The 23,502-nt window shown below is 41.5% G+C and overlaps 1 protein-coding gene and 1 non-coding gene across 2 annotated transcripts; both read left to right on the top strand.

Moving 5' to 3' along the window:
• Window positions 1–1,009: 1,009 nt before the first annotated feature.
• On the top strand, window positions 1,010–1,116 carry LOC118481524. The gene has a single exon (XR_004865733.1). It is a non-coding gene; the product is annotated as a small nucleolar RNA R71 (small nucleolar RNA).
• A 19,557-nt stretch (window positions 1,117–20,673) lies between these two features.
• LOC118480945 lies at window positions 20,674–21,836 on the top strand. Its single transcript, XM_035975963.1, has 3 exons — window positions 20,674–20,996; window positions 21,102–21,286; window positions 21,357–21,836. Exons 1-3 carry the CDS (start codon window positions 20,674–20,676, stop codon window positions 21,572–21,574), a joined length of 726 nt encoding a protein of 241 aa, XP_035831856.1. The 3' UTR covers window positions 21,575–21,836.
• Window positions 21,837–23,502: the final 1,666 nt, after the last annotated feature.

Raw genomic sequence — 23,502 nt, 5'->3', positions numbered from 1 at the left:
TCATCTGGAGGCTACCGTAAAACAGTAGTGCAGCACCGTAACAGTTTGATGTGTACCGTAATTTACGGTAGGGCCGTAAATTACGGTGGAGTCTGCGGAATTTGTGTAACTGCCACATTAAGTGAGTTTTGATGGTGTCTTTTGGGCTATTCTCATGATTCGAGGTTTGTGAAACACTTTGGGGGCGATTTTGGCTGTCTTGGCTTGGTTCTAAACAATTCCTAACATTCGGTTTGTGTTTTCGATTTGTATGAACATTGAATTGCTTGTTATGATGATTCACCAAGCTATGTGTGGCTAGAACTTTCGGTGATCATCTTAGGTGTAGGTTTCTCTTGAACTTTTGTGTGTTCAATTCTGAATTTCTAGAATGATAACTTGTGTTTGCTTGTTTATCATGGTGTATGCATAATTGTTTGTAGGGTGTTAATTGATAGTGCAATTTCTAGTCTCGATCGTACGTTCTTGGTGCCGTTGGCAATCGAGATATCACGGGAAGGGTTAGGGTTGGTTATTGATTAATTGGTCATCGGGAAACAACCTCGCGTTTATACAATCCGAGTACTTTGTTCCCTTTTATCACTTCAATTATCTATACATGAGTTATGTCTATGTAACTCTTTTTAGTTGAATTTACACACAATTATTTAAAGAAACCGAATCCTAAGATGGTCATTGTTTTCCTAATCTGTTAAACAACCAATTTCAATTTGCTCTTAGTTATTAATTTTAGTTTTCTAAAACAACAATCTAAAATCGTTGATCTTTATTTTCTGCAAATTAGGTTAATTGTAGTTTAATTGCAAAGCTATACAATCGACATACTTTCCACATACTCCCTGAGTTCGATACCCTCTTACCACTATCTATAGTTGTTTTTCGGATTAAATTTGTGTGTACCACGACTGCACGTCAATTACCTAAAAGTCCCCCGGAGCTAGAGTCCAGTGTTTGCCTTGTGTGTGGCAACAGCCCATTATAGAAAGTGGACACTTGTTGCCATATCGCAAGGCCGTGATGTGGACACTTTCGCAATAGCTCCTTGAACCTTTCCCAAGTTTCATACAAGGATTCCCCGTCCTCTTGTGAATATGTATTAATTTCAGTCATTAATTTAGCCGTTTTAGTGGGAGGGAAATACTTATATAGAAATTTTTGGGCTAGTTCATCCCAGGTGTTTACCGATCCAGCTGGGAGGGCGTTAAGCCAAGGTTTTGCTCGGTCTTTTAGTAAAAAAGGAAACATTCGGGGGCGGATGGCGTCATTTGATGCTCCATTAATCCGAAAGGTTTCACATATTTCTAAGAAATTAGTAATATGTAGATGGGGATCCTCGTCCGCAAGCCCATGGAAGGTTGCGGAGTTCTGAAGCATCTGTATCAAATGCGGCCGAAGTTCGAAGCTATTAGCTTCAACATTCGGTGCATTGATGGCGGCGCCGAGGTTACCTATGGTGGGTCGTAGATAATCCATGAGGGTACGTTGGTCCGCCATTGGAAGTGGGTTTCCCGAAACCTTCTCTTGGTTTTTGGCTTTTAGTCTTTTTCTGAGAAAGCGTTCGGGTTCTTCTAGAGGTTCTTTTATGTCCTTATTAGAATTGGAGCTCATACACTACGTAGGGTTGGCGTCTAGTTCCAAGTCCTGCAACAAAAACAGAAAAGAATGCTGGTCAGAAGGTTCACCACGGCCCCGTGCTCAATGAACACGGCCCGTGGTCAGAGTTACTGTGATTGTTTTCCAGATCCCAGTTACTGGAGAGTTGGACACGGCCCCGTGTTGCACCGACACGGCCCCGTGGTCAGCCTTCTGTAACTTGGAAAACTAAAAACTGCCAGTAACAACGCTGGGCACGGCCCCTGTCCGACCAGGCATGGCCCGTGCTGAGCTCTGCAGAAGCTGAAAAACTAAAAAAAAAATCCTAAAAAAAATTAAAAAAAAAAAATTGATTAGGCCGTTGATTCCTAACTTTCTTAAAATCCTTGTGTCCCCGGCAACGGCGCCAAAAACTTGATGCATGTTAGTGTATATATGTTTTAGATATATATTTTAAGCCCTTTTTACACTTTTTAGCCAAGTTTTAAATTTATAAAACACGATATTTACTAACACTAAACACACATATGGGCAAGTGCACCCATCGTGGACGTAGTATAGTGTTGGTAAGATACCGAGGTCGTCCAAGGACACAAGAGCTTTTAGTACCGGTTTATCCTCAATGTCTAATCTAATCAAATGTAACACCCCAAAAATAATTATTATGCATACGCTAAAATATAGAAATAAAAGGGTGGTGCTAGAATTTAAATTGTGATGGAAATAGAGGGGTTAAAGTTGTAATACTTAAAAACAATATTAATTAAAAATGATTAATGGTAAAAACCCACACACAGTACGTGTGTGGGAGTTCTCTGCGATCGAACAAGGCAAAAAGGAAGGGGAAACCCTAGTCAAGAAATCAAGTGATTCAATCCAAATTCGTAGGCCAATTTGGTGCATGATCCCTAAATTGTGATTAGCTAACCCTAATCTCTCAAGTGGTAAGTTCAATTTCTGAAAATCTTGAATTGTAGGATGAGGGGATTAATCCCAATCTCGATTTCTTGAATCAAAATAGGGAAATCTGAGTTGTAATTACCTTCTAGGGCAAGAATGATGCTTGATTTTAGGTTGCATGAAAAGTGTAGTGAAAACCCACTTTGTAAAGATTATGTTGCTAGTAGGAAGCTCATAATGATTATGATCATGTGTTAGTTGATATATGAAATTGTTTGTGATGTTTGAATGCTAGATAAATTGATTTAGGATGAAAAATTTATGTTAATTCAAAGGAAGGTGATTATTGTGTTATGATGAACTAGTAAGTATATGCTTAATAGACTTGTACCTTGTATCTTAATTGTGATGCCTACCAAGTGCTCGATGAAATGCCTAAAAGATAAAATGTATATGAAATTGGTAGAATGAATCGATAGACTAAATGAAAGAATAAATGTTCTAATGTAGGCGTAAAGGAAGAAGGTACAAGCACCAAGAAAACGGAAGGAGCGCAAGATCGAGGTATGTTTCGTTGCATACGAGTCCTTGTTATATTCTCTATTTATATAAATTTTGATGTAAAACTATCTTTGTGTAACAAATGCGACAAGTAGTAAGCAAGCAACAATTCCCTTGTGGATTTGGGCATGTTAACGAAAATGGTGTTAAGCTATGCATTTTGATCGATTGAAATCCAATCGTGTCAAGTAAAAGACGAGCGCCATCCGTTCCAACGGATAGCTTGAATGCTACAATAAAGATGAAAGTTATAATCCGTTTCACGGATAGAAGAAAGAGTAATGTTGAAAGCCAATAAACCCAATTAAATGGGTCGGATGTGTATGCTTAACTCTCTACGAGAGTGTTTATGCTAAACCCAATTAAACGGGTTGAACGTGTATGCTTAACTCCTAACCCAACTATTGGGTTGTCGAATGCGTAAAAGCAAGAATGTTTTGTATGATAAAGATATGACGAAAGGTTATGACTTACTATAGTAATATCTAACTTCTTTTAAATTTGAATGTTTATGTAGGTAAATCACCTCTATAGGCGACTTGGAGATTTGGAGCGAGCACATGTTCAAGCCTCTTTAAACCAAGCGCTTCCGCAAGTTTACATACATGTTTTTGGGTCTATGTTTTTGTTACTTGTTAAACCTTGTTAGAAGTTTTAGATTTGAAAACTTGTTGTCTTGTTTGGGATGGTTTAGTGTAAAAAGGGTCTTAGGTGAACGTTTTCTATTATGTTAAAACAGGGGTGACGTCCGTTTTACGAACGGGTCATGCCCAATTTTTGTAAAATTTTCATTATGTGTAAGTTGGTATTTAAATCATCCGAAAAATCATCCTTTTGTGAGTAATCTAACTTTATTGAAAAAGCGGACGTTACAAGTTGGTATCAGAGCCAAGGTTTGAGGGATTCGAGCGTTAAACGCGGTGCTTGAACTCAAACCGATGGCTCGTTCGAAAGAGTGCTCGCTCCAAGATCGCCCAAGAGGTAACTTTGAAGTTATAAATAAGTTGCAAGTGTGTTCTTTTTTATGATTTTGATAGAAATAATTAAAAGAATTTAAGAGAAGGTCAAATGATAAGTTCAGGAGCTGTAGAACCTGAACGGAATGGAAGAAATCGAATGAGCATGCTTAAGAATGGAACAGCAGCGTTTTTGCAAAACGGAAGCCCGTCGCCGACGGGTTAACCCCCGTCGCCGACGGCATCCTCTTGCCCGACGCCTAAACTAACTGCCGACGGGAAAAACCTTCCGACGGCCTTCATACGAGCCCGTCGCCGACGGGCATATAGCCGTCGCCGACGGCTTACATAATGCCAAAACGCTGAACTTGTTTTGTTTTTCATGCTTTGTGTTACCGGTTTGTCCGAAAGCTTATTTCATGGCTACGTAATGTCCATATAAGGTTTAACAAGTGTATGTAATCACAATTAGCGATTACAACGAGAATGGATTCATAAGAATCAAAAGAAATGAAGCAAATGACATGAAATGGATTAAGTGAATGATGATTAATGAGTAATGATATGCGGAAAGTTTGTAATTTGTATTAAATGAGAAGCATGATATTGTGTAGATGGCTGATGCAAGAAATGTCAATGAGGATGATGACGCAACTCGGCAAGAAGCGTTTAATAGTAGGGTTACGGAGGTGGCGGAAGGGGTTATGCAAGCCCATCTTCCGCGATTAGCTCAAGAGGTGGAAAACCGGGTTTTGGGAGTCGTAGACGCTATGATGACTAGCAAGATTGAAGAACTGAAAGAACTATTAGAGGGATCTAGAAACAAAAGCAAAGAACGAAGGTGCACGTATAAAGACTTCATGGCATGCCAACCCGCAACGTATGATGGTAAAATTGACCCGATTGCATGCCAAAGATGGATTTCAAATATAGAAGCGGTGTTTATTCGAAGTCGTTGTGATAACGAAGATAAGGTGATGTTCGCTACCGGCCAACTCACTTTTCAGGCAAAAGATTGGTGGGATGCACACAGTAAAGAGATAGGCGAAGAAAGGCTCCAAACAATGACCTGGCAAGAGTTTAAGGATCCTTTTATGAAATATCACTGCCCTCAGTCAGCCGTTGATAAGATTCAAGAAGATTTCTTACGTCTCCAACAGAAAAACGAAACGATAAATGAGATATCGAACATTTTCATGGATAAGATGAAGTTTTGTGGAGAGTTTGTGCAAACTGAAAGGATGAAGATTAATCGCTTTTATGGAGTGTTAAAGGCAGAATTTAGGGAGTTCATCACTCCCTCGAAGTGTGAGACTCTTGATGAGCTAATCAATTTAGCGCGGGATAGAGAAATCGAAATCAAGAGGCAAGAAGAACGTGGAGAAAAGAGACCAAATGAAAAAGGTGGAAGTTCGACCCCGGCCAAAAAGGGGAAGTATCAAGAGCAAGGAAGAAAAGATAAGTCGAAGAGCGGTATCACGCCGTGCAAGACTTGTGGAAAGCTTCATACGGGGGAATGCTTGTTAGGCAAGAAAGGGTGTTACAAATGTGGTAAGGAAGGGCATTCGTCTTACCAGTGTCCAAACAACCCGAAGACTTGCTTTCATTGTTTTGAAAAAGGGCATGTCAAATCGGAATGCCCAAAATTTCAGCAGGAGTCAAGGAAAGAAGACAAGAAGCAAGAGGGTTCTAAAGCGAAAGGGAGGGTGTTCCAAATTACATCCGAAGAAGCCAAGTCTCACCCGAATGTGATTTCAGGTATCTTTTTACTAAACTCCATACCGGTTTATGTTCTATTCGATACTGGAGCCACCATATCATTTATTTCGAATGAAATTATACAACATCCGTCCTTTAAGATTGAACGAATGCCAATGCCTCTAGAAGTAGAAATAGCCGATAGTAAGATCTATATTTTACACGAGGTGTGTAGAAACTGCAAATTCATTATAGAAGATGAGGAATTTGACATCGACCTCATACCTATGGTTTTGGGGGAATTTAAGATGATTGTGGGGATGGATTGGCTGGCGCGGCACCATGTGGAGATTGATTGTGAAAATAAGGTAATGCTCATCCAAGCTCCAAGTGGAAGAAAATTGAGTATTCAAGGAGAGAGGAATGTAGAAACCAAGTTATGCACCTTGGTCCAAGCTTTCAAATACGTACTTAACGAGAGTAGAGCATACCTAGCTTATGTAGTAGATGTCAGACAAACCCTCCCGAAGCTTGAAAACGTTGAGGTTGTGAATGAATTTTCGGATGTATTTCCGGAAGAATTGCCGGGACTCCCACCCGAAAGAGAAATAGAATTTCGCATCGAATTAAACCCGAGTGCAAAGCCAGTTGCGAAGGCTCCCTATAGACTTGCTCCCACCGAGATGCGGGAGTTAATGACACAAATACAAGATCTTCTAGATAAGGGCTTCATACGCCCAAGTGTGTCGCCTTGGGGAGCACCCGTTCTATTTGTTAAAAAGAAAGACGGGTCGATGCGTATGTGCATCGACTATAGGGAATTAAACAAGCTGACTATAAAGAACCGCTACCCTTTACCTAGAATTGACGACCTTTTTGATCAATTACAAGGGGCGAGTTGGTTCTCCAAGATAGACCTGCGTTCGGGGTATCATCAAGTTAGAGTACGGGAAGAAGATATTCCAAAGACTGCATTCAGAACCCGTTACGGGCACTATGAATTTTTAGTCATGTCTTTTGGATTGACGAACGCGCCGGCTGCGTTTATGGATCTTATGAACCGGGTGTGCCGACCCATGTTAGACAAATCGGTAATCGTGTTCATAGATGATATCTTAGTCTATTCGCGAAGCAAAGCTGAACATGCAATGCACTTGCGTGAAGTACTCGAAATTCTCCGCAAGGAGAAACTTTACGCAAAATTTTCAAAATGTGCCTTTTGGCTCAGAGAGGTGCAATTCCTGGGTCACGTAATCAACGCAGAAGGTGTTTTAGTTGATCCTTCAAAGATTGATGCTGTAATGAAGTGGGTCTCTCCGAAGAACCCAACAGAGATAAGAAGTTTTCTGGGCCTTGCCGGGTACTATAGAAGGTTCATACAGGATTTTTCGAAGATAGCCTTACCATTAACGAAACTGACAAGAAAGAAAGAGAAGTTTGTATGGGGTAAGGAGCAGGAAGAGGCCTTCCAAATGCTAAAGGAGAAACTATCCCGTCCTTCGGTTCTAACAGTACCGGATGGAACTGAAGACTTAGTGGTCTATTCAGACGCATCACACCAGGGGTTAGGCTGCGTCTTGATGCAAAGGGGAAGAGTCATCGCTTATGCTTCAAGACAATTGAAGCCGCATGAAGTAAACTACCCGACTCACGATCTAGAATTGGCAGCAGTAGTGTTCGCCTTAAAGATTTGGAGACATTATTTGTACGGCACGAGATGCACTATTTACTCAGACCATAAAAGCCTCAAGTACCTTTTCGAGCAGAAAGATTTAAATATGAGGCAACGGAGATGGCTGGAGCTTATCAAAGATTATGATTGTGATATCCTTTATCACCCGGGAAAAGCAAACGTGGTAGCCGATGCGTTAAGCCGAAGAGAGTATCCGTCTCCTCTTCGTGTAAAGTCCATGAAGATGATTGTTACACCACGATTACTTGAAATGATACGTGAATCTCAAATGAAGTCGCTTGGAGCGGAAGACTTAAAGAAGGAAAGACTAAAAGGTGTAATCGATAAGTTAGAAGAAAATTCGACGGGACTCAAAACGCGATTCGGCCGAATTTGGATACCCCGATTCTGTGAAGTCAAGACCGCCCTACTCGATGAGGCACATAAGTCACGATACTCGGTCCACCCTGGGGCTACAAAGATGTATCGGGACTTGAAGGCCAATTATTGGTGGCCGGGCATGAAACGCGACATAGTCAAATATGTCGCGAAATGCTTAACCTGTTCCCAAGTGAAAACCGAGCATCAAAAGCCATACGGGGAATTACAACCCTTGAAGATACCGCAATGGAAGTGGGAGGAATTAACGATGGATTTGATAACCAAGCTTCCTAGAACGAAAAAGGGGCATGATGCGATATGGGTAATCGTGGACCGACTTACGAAAAGCGCTCATTTTCTACCTATTAAAGAAGCCTACTCTTCCGAGAAAATGGCGGAGATTTACATGAACGAGATTATATCTCGACGCGGCGTGCCCGTGTCAATTGTCTCGGATCGGGACACTAGATTTACTTCTCGTTACTGGCAAAAGTTTCACGAGAGTGTGGGTACGAAATTACACATATGTACCGCCTACCACCCTCAAACTGACGGCCAGTCAGAAAGAACCATTCAAACACTGGTTGATATGCTGAGGGCGTGTGCCCTGGATTTTGGGGGAAGTTGGGATGACCATTTACCACTAGTGGAATTTTCCTATAATAATAGTTACCATAGTGGTATCCAAATGGCTCCGTATGAATTACTGTACGGGAGGAAATGTAGAACTCCCGTATGTTGGGGAGAAATAGGGCAAAGAGAGCTTGCGCCAAGTGATCTAATAGCATTAACGAATGAAAAGATTAAGTTGGTTAGAGCTCGACTGAAAGCAGCCCAGGATCGACAAAAGGCTTATTCAGATAAAAGAAGACGTCCCATTGAATTTCAAGTCGGAGACTTGGTTCTGCTGAAAGTGTCCCCATGGAAGGGTATAATCCGCTTTCGCAAACGTGGTAAGTTGGGTCCCCGTTATATTGGGCCGTTTAAAATCTTGGCTCGTGTGGGAAGCGTTGCATATCGATTAGAATTACCGCCTGCTCTAGACGGAATTCACAATACCTTCCATGTATCGCAATTGAGAAAGTGTCTTGCGGATGAAACCGCGTTAGTACCACTCGATGACATCGAGTTGGACGAGGGATTGAATTATGTCGAAAAACCAATGGCCATTAAAGATGTCAAGGTGAAGAAGCTCCGCAATAAAGCAGTTCGGCAAGTGTTGGTGCAATGGCAGCACCGAAAGGGGTCGGAACTTACATGGGAAGCGGAAGACGATATGAGAAAGCACTACCCGTTTCTTTTTGGTACGTACTCACTCAAAAATATGTTTGTGCCAGGTTTCGGGGACGAAACCTCTTTAAGGGGGGTAGACTTGTAACACCCCAAAAATAATTATTATGCATACGCTAAAATATAGAAATAAAAGGGTGGTGCTAGAATTTAAATTGTGATGGAAATAGAGGGGTTAAAGTTGTAATACTTAAAAACAATATTAATTAAAAATGATTAATGGTAAAAACCCACACACAGTACGTGTGTGGGAGTTCTCTGCGATCGAACAAGGCAAAAAGGAAGGGGAAACCCTAGTCAAGAAATCAAGTGATTCAATCCAAATTCGTAGGCCAATTTGGTGCATGATCCCTAAATTGTGATTAGCTAACCCTAATCTCTCAAGTGGTAAGTTCAATTTCTGAAAATCTTGAATTGTAGGATGAGGGGATTAATCCCAATCTCGATTTCTTGAATCAAAATAGGGAAATCTGAGTTGTAATTACCTTCTAGGGCAAGAATGATGCTTGATTTTAGGTTGCATGAAAAGTGTAGTGAAAACCCACTTTGTAAAGATTATGTTGCTAGTAGGAAGCTCATAATGATTATGATCATGTGTTAGTTGATATATGAAATTGTTTGTGATGTTTGAATGCTAGATAAATTGATTTAGGATGAAAAATTTATGTTAATTCAAAGGAAGGTGATTATTGTGTTATGATGAACTAGTAAGTATATGCTTAATAGACTTGTACCTTGTATCTTAATTGTGATGCCTACCAAGTGCTCGATGAAATGCCTAAAAGATAAAATGTATATGAAATTGGTAGAATGAATCGATAGACTAAATGAAAGAATAAATGTTCTAATGTAGGCGTAAAGGAAGAAGGTACAAGCACCAAGAAAACGGAAGGAGCGCAAGATCGAGGTATGTTTCGTTGCATACGAGTCCTTGTTATATTCTCTATTTATATAAATTTTGATGTAAAACTATCTTTGTGTAACAAATGCGACAAGTAGTAAGCAAGCAACAATTCCCTTGTGGATTTGGGCATGTTAACGAAAATGGTGTTAAGCTATGCATTTTGATCGATTGAAATCCAATCGTGTCAAGTAAAAGACGAGCGCCATCCGTTCCAACGGATAGCTTGAATGCTACAATAAAGATGAAAGTTATAATCCGTTTCACGGATAGAAGAAAGAGTAATGTTGAAAGCCAATAAACCCAATTAAATGGGTCGGATGTGTATGCTTAACTCTCTACGAGAGTGTTTATGCTAAACCCAATTAAACGGGTTGAACGTGTATGCTTAACTCCTAACCCAACTATTGGGTTGTCGAATGCGTAAAAGCAAGAATGTTTTGTATGATAAAGATATGACGAAAGGTTATGACTTACTATAGTAATATCTAACTTCTTTTAAATTTGAATGTTTATGTAGGTAAATCACCTCTATAGGCGACTTGGAGATTTGGAGCGAGCACATGTTCAAGCCTCTTTAAACCAAGCGCTTCCGCAAGTTTACATACATGCTTTTGGGTCTATGTTTTTGTTACTTGTTAAACCTTGTTAGAAGTTTTAGATTTGAAAACTTGTTGTCTTGTTTGGGATGGTTTAGTGTAAAAAGGGTCTTAGGTGAACGTTTTCTATTATGTTAAAACAGGGGTGACGTCCGTTTTACGAACGGGTCATGCCCAATTTTTGTAAAATTTTCATTATGTGTAAGTTGGTATTTAAATCATCCGAAAAATCATCCTTTTGTGAGTAATCTAACTTTATTGAAAAAGCGGACGTTACATCAAAATGTTAGAAAAAGATTTTAAAACTAAGAAAATAAAACTAACTAAATGCTGAAAAATAAAATAAAAATAAAACAGATAGACAAGATGAATCACTTGGATCCGACTCGTGTATTAGTATAACCTTTGATTATTTTCGCACTTTTGCACTTGTTTAAGAGATTATCTTAGTTATTGTAGTAGGCCCCTCTTTTGAAGGCGACGTTACCCTCAACCCAGTAGTTTGAGTCAGCAAGGATACAATCCTAAAGGGTCGGATTATTGAAAGATAATGAATTAAGTTATTAATGCAAATTATGGTAGGCCCCTCTTTTGGAGGTGACGTTACCCTCGACTAAGTAGTCTGAGTCAGCAGGGATACAGTCCTAAATAGCCGGGTTATAGTATTAATAGTAGTTAACTTATGAGGGGGTCAAAGAGTTTGGATCCCCGCCATCCAATACCTTTAGGTATTGAAGGAGATCCTACTAAATTTGACCGAGGTCCCTTGCAGGACCTCTAAACGCGGAACAAGGGCAAGACCCTTACCAAACCGTTCCCTTAACCCCCGACCAGGTAGCCAACATACCTCCATATAGACCGTGGAGATATGAATGGTGAAAATCTTTTATTTTATATAGACAGTAAAATAATGCCAAGACACCACGGACAAACGATAAGGAAAAGTCACCTTCAACATAAGCAACTAGTTATTAAAAGTCATTAATACAAAACCAAATAAAAAGTGCAAAAGATTAAAAATAAAAAGTATTATACTAAACACTTGTCTTCACCAAGTGATGTAAGAGACTTAGGCAAACATGGCCTTGATTGTCAAGAACTCTTACGATCAATCTTGGATCCCGAGACGACTCACACACTCTATGATGGACAATGGATGATGGTGGTGGATGATGGTGTTGTGGTGGTGGTGGGTGGTGGATGAAGTGTGAGAGAGGTGGTGTGCCAAGGGATAAGTTGCAATGAAGCCAAGCACTCCTATTTATAGGCTGAACAGAGGCCTGGGCACGGCCCCGTGTCCGCTGGGCACGACCCCGTGCCTGTCTGACACTATCTCTCCTCATTAATTGTAATTCGCAATTACAATTAATGCGCCTGCAGTACTTTGGGCACACCCCCGTGTTCACTGGGCACGCCCCCATGGTGAACAATAGAAGTTTCTACAGGTTTGTCTTTTCTACTGCTTCTTGGGCACGGCCCCGTGCTCGCTGAGCACGGGGCGTGTTCAGTCTTCTGCCTTCTCTGTTTTGCTCGGGAGGATGCTGTCGAGGGGTCGGGCAATCCACTTTTGTTCCTTTTCTTGTATTTATGTTAGATTTAGCTGCCTTTTTGCTTCTTTTGTTAATTTGAGCTCCTTTAATCCTGAAAATACAAAAGGAAGACAGAAACACACTTTTTCCAACATTAGTACTAAAAAAAGGGTTAGTTTTATGCCCCATTTGATGTAATTTATATGTTGCATTTTATACACATCACCCAACCACCCTTCTAACCCCCTTCCAGGCAGTTAACGTGCTTTATATAGACCGTAAAGACACCAATAAGTGAATCAACAAAACATGAAGAATGATTAAGTAAAATTTACCTTCAATATAGAAAACTAGTTATTAAAGTCATTAATACATACCCAAATAAAAAGGAGCCAAAGGTTGGAAATCAAAAAGTAACACATAAAAGATTTGTCTTCACCAAGTGATGTAAGAGTTTAGCCAAGCATGGTCTTTGTTTGACTACAACTCTTACGATCGATCTTGGATCCCGAGACTACTACACATTCTAAAATATGGAAGATGGGTGATGGTGATGGTGATGGTGTTGGTGTTGGTGTTGGTGTGTAGTGGTGGTGGAATGGTGGCAAGTGTGAGAGAAGTGGTTTATCAAGGGATGAGTTGGAATGAAACCAAGCACCCCTATTTATAGCTGAAGTCAGGCTGTTCACACGGCCCCGTGCCCAACTGGCACGACCCCGTGACCGTTCTTCTCTCTCTTCTTCATTAATTGCAGTGTCAGGTCTTGTACTAACACGGTCCCGTATGTCAACGGCACAGCCCGTGGCAATTGTACTTGTTGTACTATCTCTAATTCTGCGAATCTTAGAGTTGACCACGCCCCGTGTTTAGTTGCATGGCCCCGTGTTGGTTTGTCTGGTTTGTCTTTTGCTGTTGTCTTTTCTTTTGCAGGGAATCTTGATTGGGCACGACCCATCCCTGGTGGGCACGGCCCCGTGCCAGAGCTTCTGTTCTTGTAATTTTGGTTGGTTTGGATGTGGATGGAGGCTTGGCGAGTCGTGTCAATCCTTTTTCTTTGCATTTACGTTGGTTTCTGCTGTTAATTTGTTCCTTTTGTGCGTTTAAACTCTTTTGATCCTGTAAATTAAAAAGAAACAAAGAAACATGTTTTTTTTCCAAAATTAGTACCTAAAAAGAGTTGATTTTACGTCGCATTTGATATAATTTATATGTTGTATTTTACGCACATCAAGGGGTATCAATTTTTTTACCGTACAATCATACAATAATAAAAGAACGATAATAAATAACGTAAAACAAATTCCTAATAGATTTGTCCTCTCTTTTTTAATAGCTTGAAATCGTTCCATCACATTGTAATTTTGTGATGTTTTGTTTCTTACGTTGCCGCTCATACACAAAACAAAATGATATTTTATTGGTTTGAAGCTTGGGCTATGTTTGTCAATTGGGCCTCTTTCAATTATATTATACTTAAGTTGGGTTAACTCTTTGCGATTAATTATTATATAAGTCTGGTGTTGTAAAAGGTTTGTGCTTATCAAAATTTGGAATTTTAGTAAATTAAAGTATCCTATATTTTAGGGGTATCCATGTATTTGTTCATAGGTATCCTTTATATCAAACAGAAGAAAATTACACTATAAAAACGAAGTTGAGCCATAGCCTGTGATACCCAGTTATTACTGTACCTTCGCCCATGGTTAGTTGAAGGACCAGTTAAGCATGCAAAAAATGACATAACATAAACAATAACATAATTAAATAAATGAAATAACATAACCAATAACATAAATTCACATGCAAAAAAAACTAAAATGGTAAATAGTAGGAAACGACAAAGGCACCTATGGCTTCCACACTCCGTATATATAGCAAGTATAGTTAGCTAGAAATGGTAGGAAGCAATGTAAATTGTATTTTAGTTAATCTTATGATGTCCTCTCCCTTTTTCTTTCTTGGTAACTTCAAAACCCATCATTTTCAAAACATAGCATCTTCAACATTTTCTTCACTTTCTATCTCAATAATCACTACATCATAGTACGATTTTCGTTATCAATCAATGATTCAAACAACAAATCAACACATTCTTCAACTTTTTTGAAGAAACCGGCCAGTTTAATTTCATACAATTTATCATTTTTTTTCCCGTGATTTTAAAGCGAATCACCCAATTCGTTCGATTCAATCGCTAATAATTATTTCTAGCATTAAAATTTCATCAATCGTTGAAGAAATCGGCTTCGTTTTGTGTTAGAAAATTTTGAATTGCGTTTTTACGATCTGGGTTTTTGAATTGAGTCCTTGGGTTTTACAAAGAAATGAAAAAAGTTTTTTTGTGTTTTCAGTCCATTGCGTTTAAGAAACAACATATTTCTTTGTGTTTTTAGTCCATTGCGTTTAAGAAAAAAAAACAACATTTCTTTATGTTTTTAGTCAATTTCGTTTTAGAAATAACATATTTCTATGTGTTTTTTGTTCATTTCATTTTAGAAACAACATATTTTTGTTTTTTTTTGTCCATTGCGTTTTAGAAACAAGATATTTCTTTGTGTTTTAGTCCATTGTGTTTTAGGAAAAAGACATTTATTTGTGTTTTTTGCCATTGTGTTTTAGAATTAAGACATTTCTTTGTGTCTTTAATCCATTACGTTTTACGAAAAAGACATTTCACTTATTTAATCTTAATAATTGATTAATAAATAGATGATTAAGATTACTTACTAACATTTCTATCTAAATTAACTTTCTATTATATGATAACCCAATAAATAGTGATGATGGGACAATACAATCAAATATTCTAATCCTGAAAATTATTTGTATCAAAATGATGATGTGTCGTGCCGCCTTTACAGGCTCAAGATTTTTACTGTTTGTAAAACGCCACACTGAGGTATTTTTCTACAAAAGGCGATGGTCAACACAGCAAACCATTCGATAAAGTAAGATTCCTAATTAAAACACTAAATTTATTTTGAACGTCGGCAATTAAATATAGCACTGTAAATTTCTCCCATTATGTAGGAACCCTAAGTAAAACCCAAAATGTTTTTGCCTTTAACCTTCTTTGACTTAAGGGTTTTTTTTTTTTGTTTTGTTTTTTTTTTTTTTTTTGAAAAGTCAATTTCATTCACACAACAACCTACAACAAACTTGTTACAAGATGAAACAGGAATGCCAAGGCCACAACCGAAACAAACCGATTACATCAAGGTAAATCTACACCAATTGTCCCAATTCACACTTTTGCCTTTGTATCTATATTTAAACCACAAAAAAACCAATATATTTCACATTCACGACTATATCCGCTACATTGAATAACCGGCAAGAAAAGATCCGATCATTCCTAGCCTTTCCAAATCTTCCAACATATTGTGGATATGGAGTCAATAAAGTTTGATAATTTCTTCAAACCCATAAGAAATTATCAATCTTTTTGTTAAATATTTATGGGTTTGTTTTGGAATTTGATAAAGACTGATCATTTTCATAACCCAACTGAAATCGTCAATCGTTTTGTTGAAATGTTTGTCGGTTTGTCTTAGTAGTTGATAAAATCTCCCCAGATCTAGGGTTCTCTAAATGAATGTTTTTTTTTACCTCATGAGTTTTCATTTTTGTGTACATTTAAATCTCAGGACAAATAAACCATTTTTTCACTTCTGTTTTGTTTCAGAAATTACAATTACTATGAACCCGAAAGATTGGGGATTGAGGCGCTTGTTCTTTGGTCGAGACGAAAGATTCAAAGCGGAGGTCGACGACGGTATGTAATTTCAAAACATAAAGTTTCGATTTTTATGTTTTACGTACGGTAGTTTTTGTTTTCTTTCAACGTTTTTTGTACATTTCAGGTCAAGTGAAACTTGCATTTATTAATGTTGAAAAAGTTAGGAAACTCTATCTTCGCTTCATGTTTGGGCAGCAGGGTATACGCGCTGATGCAGTAGTAAAAGCTGGGAAGTTGACAGCAACCTGTATGAGAAACCCGGTGGAGTAAAGGAAATCGAGGCAGAATTGATGCTCTTGAAACCACTTAAAGACGAGTATAGCTCGGATGACTACAGCCTGCGTTGATACCACAATGAGGCGGCAGTCAGGGTGGTTAATTATAAGAACAGGCTTGCCAAAGTCAATTTTCATCTAGCTGAAGATCATGAGCAGAAGAAAGAAGGCAGTGAAGTTGAATAAGAGTTGGAGGAGAAAGATTTTTTCGAAGAATGATGAGGAGTGGTAGGTTTTTCTATTTCGGATTTAGTTTTTAAATAATTAGTTGAATACGTTTATTGTTTTTCTATTATTGTGATTAAGCACTAGTAAATGTACATTTTATAAGAAAATAATAAAAACACAATAAAAGGTAAAAGCTCTTCTGGATATTGGATAGTTGACATGTGTTATGAGAAACCAAAGTCTGGCACGGAGGAAACCAGATGTCTAATGCATGGAGCTTAGGATTCGAATGTAAATGACCCCAAAACGTCAAATGCAGGTTTGAATTCAGATCTGGATCTCGTGTATGCAACACGAGAAACGCAGATCTGAGAGTTACAGATCATGGAGCTTGAGAGAGCAGACTGATCTCTAAAATCAAATCTGGTTAATTAAAAGTAGGCTCGAGCACCGATAATTGCAGATCTGGCAACATCTAAAATAGCTCAAATGAAACTCGAATCTGCAGATTATTGATTCGTTATCAGAATGTGAAATCTAAAAACACTTATCCGGAAGTAATGATGCAGAAGTATCCTATAGAGATCCAACATAACATAGATATGGAGAAAACTAGACTCATGTCAGTGGAAAAACACCCAAAAAGAATGCAGATCTGAAGAGGAACAAAGAAGGACGAAGTATGTTTGGTGTCGAGGAACAAGCATGGATGGTGCCACTGAAGAAGCAAAGATCCACCACCGGGGTAATTTGGTCATTGCATCTACTAAAGGAAATAGACGGAGCACACTTCGTTTTCTCCAATCTGCTCTGAGTGGGTACTGAAAAACAACATAAATAGCACGTTAGAAGGGGACCAGAGACCGGGGTCTCTGGACCACCCTCCGACGCTCAAGTCAGTGTGATATTCGTTGTATATGTAAAGTACAAATAAATTAGAGTAGGAGTAAGTAAATATGTATAGAGAGAGGAGAAGGAGGGGATCCCTCTAAATGGGGGAGATGACTTATATATATAGGGGATGGTAAGGGCCAAAGCCTTTGTTAGGCCATCTATGTTCTGCCCTAAAATGTTGTATTGGGCCTAGCTGGACCGGATCTTACCTCGTCAGTTACGTTAGTTGTTAATGGATATGGTTTGCTTATTTGAAGTTTCTTAAAAGTTCTTAATTTTTTTTTTCTAATTTCTATAATCTTATTAGCCATCAGTTAATTGAAAGGTAAATCCATAACAACCTTTTCCCGTTTTGGATTACAATTAAAAGAAATTTAATCAACCATTAAACTATTCTATCGAATAAATCATCATCACCAACTTGAAAGGTTTATTGAAACGAGACGGTCAAATACTCAAATGATGGGGGTTTATATCCAAAACACAAATTAGTAGGAGGACATGTAAAAATAATACATAAATGTAACTTTATTGTTTGTTAAAGTGAAATTTTTTTAAGATTAATTGACATGATTTCCTTCGTTTATAACAGTTAAGTATGTGATGAAACAATGGTTAACCGGGCAGGGTTAACTCACTGGTCTCGTCAAGAAGGGTTAATCCCTTCCTCTCGAGGATCGCTGGCTGGATCACCGGTGGTTGATCTCCTGCACAAGGAAACAAGCCGTGACTCGTAACAAGGAGGATGGGGTGGGGGGTGCTCCTTGTTACCACTCTCCGGCGTGAGAATCAGTAGTTTGCTTGGGAAGCAAAGTAAGATAGTAGTAGTAGTGAGAGAGTTGTGAGAAGATACCTCAAACCTGGTTTGGGGTTGGTATTTATAGCCGAGGAGCGGAGGAGGATGATGATGGATGGACTGACGACGTGCTGCCCCTTTTCAGGTGTGTCAGGCTCGTCGGTTATGGAGGTTACGCCACGTCAGTCCATTGCTTACGTAGCTCTGACAGGTAACTGTCATTGGTGCCACTTGCACTGTGGTGTCAGTACCACGTGCTTGAGTACATAGGATGCGGTGCAAGCCGCATCGCTACGTGCGGTAACATCTGAAGTTACCGCGTCTCCTACTTGTGATCAAGGAATACGCGAGATGCGGTGCTAGCCGCATCGTCGTCTTGCCTGCATCCCTTGTCGTGACGAAAATGTCCGTATGGTGCGGTGTCAGCCGTACCACTACGTTCATCTTCTTCTATGCCTAAGGTAAGGCTTTCCTGTATTGATAGAAGTGTTCACTGGACGCGGTGCGATGCCGCGTTGCTGTGAATACTTCCGTTTTCGTACACCAGATGTGATGCTATGTCGCATCACTCTACCGTTCTCCTGTTCCATGTAAGTCCTCCTTTGTTACTAGATAGATTGGGTTCAACCCTTGTGTCGATGCGTTCCCGCATGGGCACAAGTGGGTTGTTAGCTAGTGGGGGTTTTGATAAGGGTAATGGTCACTCGCGGTTGATGCTGACGCGAGATCTGGGACCATACCCCTTCAAGTCCCCCCAGTCTAGTGTTGCTGCCACATACAAGGTGTATGTGGGAGGAGTACTGGACTATGGTGCTTGGAAGGTAGTTTGGAGTCTGGAGAAGATCCTAGACCATGTGTGGTCTTTTCTGTATGTAAATGGAGCTGGAGGTCCGGAAGGGTCATCTGACGCCTCTTCCGTATCGGTGAAGGAATCTCGTCGGATGCGAGATTCTCAGCCGATTTATGTCACCAGGTGGTCTGCCACCTGTTGTTGTGCCGAAGGTCTCTTGGAGACCTTGTTAGTAATGCTGCACAAACTTCGAACCAACCTCTGAGGTGGTGGTTCCAAGGTATGTGGAGGTTTCCCATCCTTTAAAGGTGGGCTTTTCTTCATACCAATTGTTGAATTGGTGCATGAAGAAGAAAAGAAACTTTTTGGACCAATCTTTGAGACTGGGATCAAAAGTTGTTGATGCTTGCAAGTGCTTTGCTCAAGCTCTATGTTCAGCATCGAGTTATGAGACGACAATCCCTTTTTTGTGGGGTTTTCGTGTTTATCGTCATAGCTCTCTAGTAACCGCACGTTCTTTGCGGTTACGTCGTTGCGTCATTGTTGGCCATGTTTGGTCGAACAATGTATATTCATACTATGGGTAAATAAACATGGTCATAGGCAAGGGTATGCCCACCATTGTTTATTCTATGCGGCCCATAATCGGGTTAACAAAGTCATAAGCAGACTTGTTACCGCTGTTCGGACGCTTGTTGTTCGACGAGAGTTTATTTAGAGCGCTGTTCTGCGTTCGTTTTGGAGCCACTTACCTTCCCGCTCCAATACCGAGTTTGCCATGCAGTAGCATTTGTTCGGTGATGTGGAGTGAGCTTGGCTCTTCCGTAGCAACCACTCTGCGGAAGCTATGGTTATGTCCGTAGCTCCTCGTGAGTGTCTGCGGTTTTGTATTACCACATTTGCTCGAAGTGGGTGTGGGTCGGATGTAGCTCTTGAAGGTTCAGGAGACAGGGTTGCTGATGTGCGTTCGCGTGCATACCCTTCCTTCCTTTTGTTAAAGAAGATGTTCATATACCCTCTGCGGTTGTGAACCGGGCAGGAGGGATTTGAAGCTTGAAGAGAATGAAGGCAATGCAGTTCCCCTGTGTCTGAGATGCGGTTCAGTCCAACGGCCAACGCTGGTTCTGAGCATCTGACACACCTGAACGGGCTCGTGTGTGTCATGTCCGCATATTCCACGTGTGCTCGTGGGTCGTGCGGATAGGTATTATACCCCCTTATAGTGTAGAGATATATGTTTTTACCTATTTTTAGGGGTATGTTAAAAAACGACATGCGGTATGGGTTATGGTGCGGTATACCAGAGAAACCGCATGCCGCTTATAATTGGATAATGTAGTCGCTTTTTGTTGCATACGTGGCTGGACGCACGTGTGAGTTGGTGGAAGTTGGTGAGATCTTCCTGGCATGTGCTGAAATGAAAGGACGTTTGCCCTGCCCGAGGCATTAAATGCACTGTAGCGAAGAGTGTAAACGTCTCTTGTGTCAGGCGCGTGGGCGGCCACGCGCGCGTGATAACCGTCAGCGGAAACGGCGCTCGACACGTGGTGTCTTATGATTCGCTCTTTTTGAACGTGATCATTTGTTTTCTCCCTCCGCATTAATTGCGATGGGTATATAAGGGGAAACCGTTCGTGGTTTCCCCTCACTTGTTCGAAAATTCAAAAAAAAATTGCCGTTTGAGAGAGAAACTGTTCTGTCTTCTCCGACTATTTTTTCTGAAATTCCGGTGAGGTTGCTGGTGTTTCCGTTCACCATCTTTTGTTTCTTTGGTATTCTTGATGGCTGAACCGTCTAATCCACACAATGTGGAGGGTGAAAACCCTGAACAGCCGATAGTATCGGCTGATGAAGACGAAGATGATGATGTTGATGTTCCCGGTGGTGGGTTACCGGTGTTGAAGTGGACAAAAGGTAGTTTTAAAACCCTGATGGCCACTGTTCAGTTGGCCAAAGACTGGAATGCTACTTACCCACAAGTGGGGGACACCGGTGCCGATGCTCCGGCCGGTTATATAACCTTGTGGGCGGATTTTTTCAACCACGGCAACCTTAGGTTGCCGGTGACGGTGTTTGTGGCGGAGGTATTGGAGTATTATCACCTCCATATCTCCCAGCTTAGTCCTTTCGGAATGTTCCGAATTCGGAATTTTGAGTACACATTCCGTGCCCATGGCCTGCCCATTACAGTAGAGAATTTCCGGCGGTTCTACCAGTTGACGGTGAACACCGGTTTCTTCTCGTTCACTCAAAGGCATGGGAGCCTGAAGTTGATGACACCCCCTAAGGGTGTGACAGGCTGGAAGAAGAGGTTCTTCTACGTGAAAGCCTGTGCGGTCTATGCTAGCATGTCTTTCAGGAATGTCGATGTTGGAGTTTCCGATGAAGATATTCCTGTTGCTTCCGCGAAGACCGCAGACTGGTTCTCTAGGCTGCGGCCTATTGAACTCAAGAAGTTGGATAATGACCAACTGTGGATATTGCGGATGATGCTTTCTAGACCGGATAGGAAGGAAAGGCCCGTGTTGCGGGAACAGGGTGGTGGTAAGCTCGTTACCCTTTGTTATCTTCCTTATCTCCTAAACCTTTGTAATAACTTGCATGCATGTATCAGCGGATGCGGTTGGCTTGTGGAGGATGTTCGAGCCTGATTTCAAGGGCCAGGTTGAACTGATTGCGGTTGAGCTGAAGAAAGGTTTCAACCTTGAAATTCTGAAGAACTTCCGCGTACCGTCGAAAGCGGTGCTGGAAGCCCCGGTTCCGGGAGACGCAAGAGGTACGTCTTACGTGGCATTAGTTTTTTCAGTTTATCTTTTTGACTGGTTCTGTTGATTGTGTGAATCCAGGTGTCCTTGCGGATTTGGGGAAGTTTGAGAAACGCGTCCCCAAAAAGACTGTGGAGAAGAAAACGGTAAAAAAGACCGTGCGGGGTCGTGGTAAGGGGAGTGTTGAAGGCTCAGCTGCCCCTTCTTCCGTTTTCGAAGCCGCAGGTACCTATCAATCTTGTTCTCGGGGATATACCGATTACGTCGTAGTATCTGACACCCTTGAGGGTTTGGGTGTTATAGGTAGTGGTGCGGTCGCGGGTGGAACTGCTGTGGTTCCCCCCGTTGCTGGAGAGAAAAGGGGGCCAGAGCAGAAAGCTGCTGGTGGTGGTGAACCGAAGAGGCGGAGACTGCAGACCAGGAGAGTTGCTCCGGTGCAGAAGAAACCTGTGGCTGCTGCTGGTAAGTATATCCCTTTTCTTTGTGTTGTATGTACAATGGGTGGGAAATACTCATTGAATATTCTTTGTATTGCAGAATCCCGAGATGCGGGGTATTCTTTTTTCGACATCCCTGCGTCTTCTCCGCACACTGCTGCCGCGGGTGCGGGTGTTTTGAAGGAGAAGGTCGCGCCTAAGGAGCCTGCGGCCCCTTTTGCTGGGCCAGTTCTTGATCCCCCTTTGGAGAAGACGGTGGAGGCGACTGCTGACCGGATTTTTGACACTGTGGACTCCTCGGACAATCTGATCTCTCCTGATGAGGGTGACGGATTGAACTTGAGGTTTTCAGATGTCGGTAAGCAGAAGTCTGATGCTGAGGTGCGGCAGCAGGATGCTGAGCCGCAGAAGTCTCCTGCTGGGGAGAAAGGTAGCGGCTCGTCTGCTGGTGGTGCGGGTTATGACGGGCATCCAATTCAGCCTGGGGAGTCTGAATTGGAGTATTATTACCGCACCTACTCCCCGGGTCGCAGTATGGTGTATCACCGTCCCCCCTGGACTGTTATGCAGGGGGATGATATTTCGAACGACCCTGCGGCATGTAGGGAGATTTTGGGTGGTCTGGGGACCCCGTTTGAAGTCGAGCGTGCCCGTGCCGCACCCCGAGAGCTGCGTATTAACCAGCTTTCATCGATGCTGGTGGGGACTTCCATTGTGGCTAATGCCATTTTGGAAGATTATAAGGTGCTGGGCCGCCGCGAGGAGGAGACCACTCGTATGCGGGCGGAAGCAGAGAAGTTAGTCGAGACTGCTCGTGTGGGTGCGGAGCAGCTCGAGAAAGACAAGGCTGCTTTTGAAAAGCAAAAACAGACTTCTGAATGGGCTGCCGCTGCCCAGCTGAAACAGGTGCGTACCCTTGCTAAACTTCTTGCTGATGAGCGCAAAAGTTGGAATGAAAAAATGTCCAATGAGCGCAAGAAGTGGAATGCATCGTGGGCTAAGCAGAATGACATTCTGTTTCATGCTCGGCAGGAGCTAACAAATGCCAAGGCAGCGAATGCTACCTTGAGCCAGGAGAAGGCTGCGGCTGAGGCCGTTTCTGTGAAAGCGCTGCAGGCGAAGGCCGACGCCTTGAAGGCCCTTGAAGAGGTCAAAGAAGCCGGGGTTCGTGCCTCAAAGGCCCATGAAGAGGCCGCAGAGAAGGAGAGCCGTGCTTCTAAGGCTCTTGAAGAGGCGAATGCGGAGCGCATTCGTTTAGGCAAAGTTGTTGAAAGCCTGCAGGTACGTTTCTTTACCTCTGTTGTATATTTCCTTTATTGTTTTGAAAATATTTGTCGAGTGAACTGTTTGCTGTTTTTGTAACAGGCTGAGGTTCAGGCCCGGGAGGTCGCGGTTACAGACCTTACTGCCCGCGTATCTGCTGCGGAGAAGCGGGCTGAAGCTGCTGCTGAGGCCAAGGATGCCTTAGTGTCCTCTTTTAACCAGCTGGAAGCTGACCGTGAGTGGCTGCGGACTCACGGCATCGCGCGTGTAAGTATCCTTTGCCTTTACATTTGCT

The sequence above is a fragment of the Helianthus annuus genome, chromosome 8 (genome assembly GCF_002127325.2).
Source record: "Helianthus annuus cultivar XRQ/B chromosome 8, HanXRQr2.0-SUNRISE, whole genome shotgun sequence".
NCBI classification, from domain to species: Eukaryota; Viridiplantae; Streptophyta; class Magnoliopsida; order Asterales; family Asteraceae; genus Helianthus; species Helianthus annuus.
This window is presented reverse-complemented; position numbering and strand designations above follow the sequence as displayed.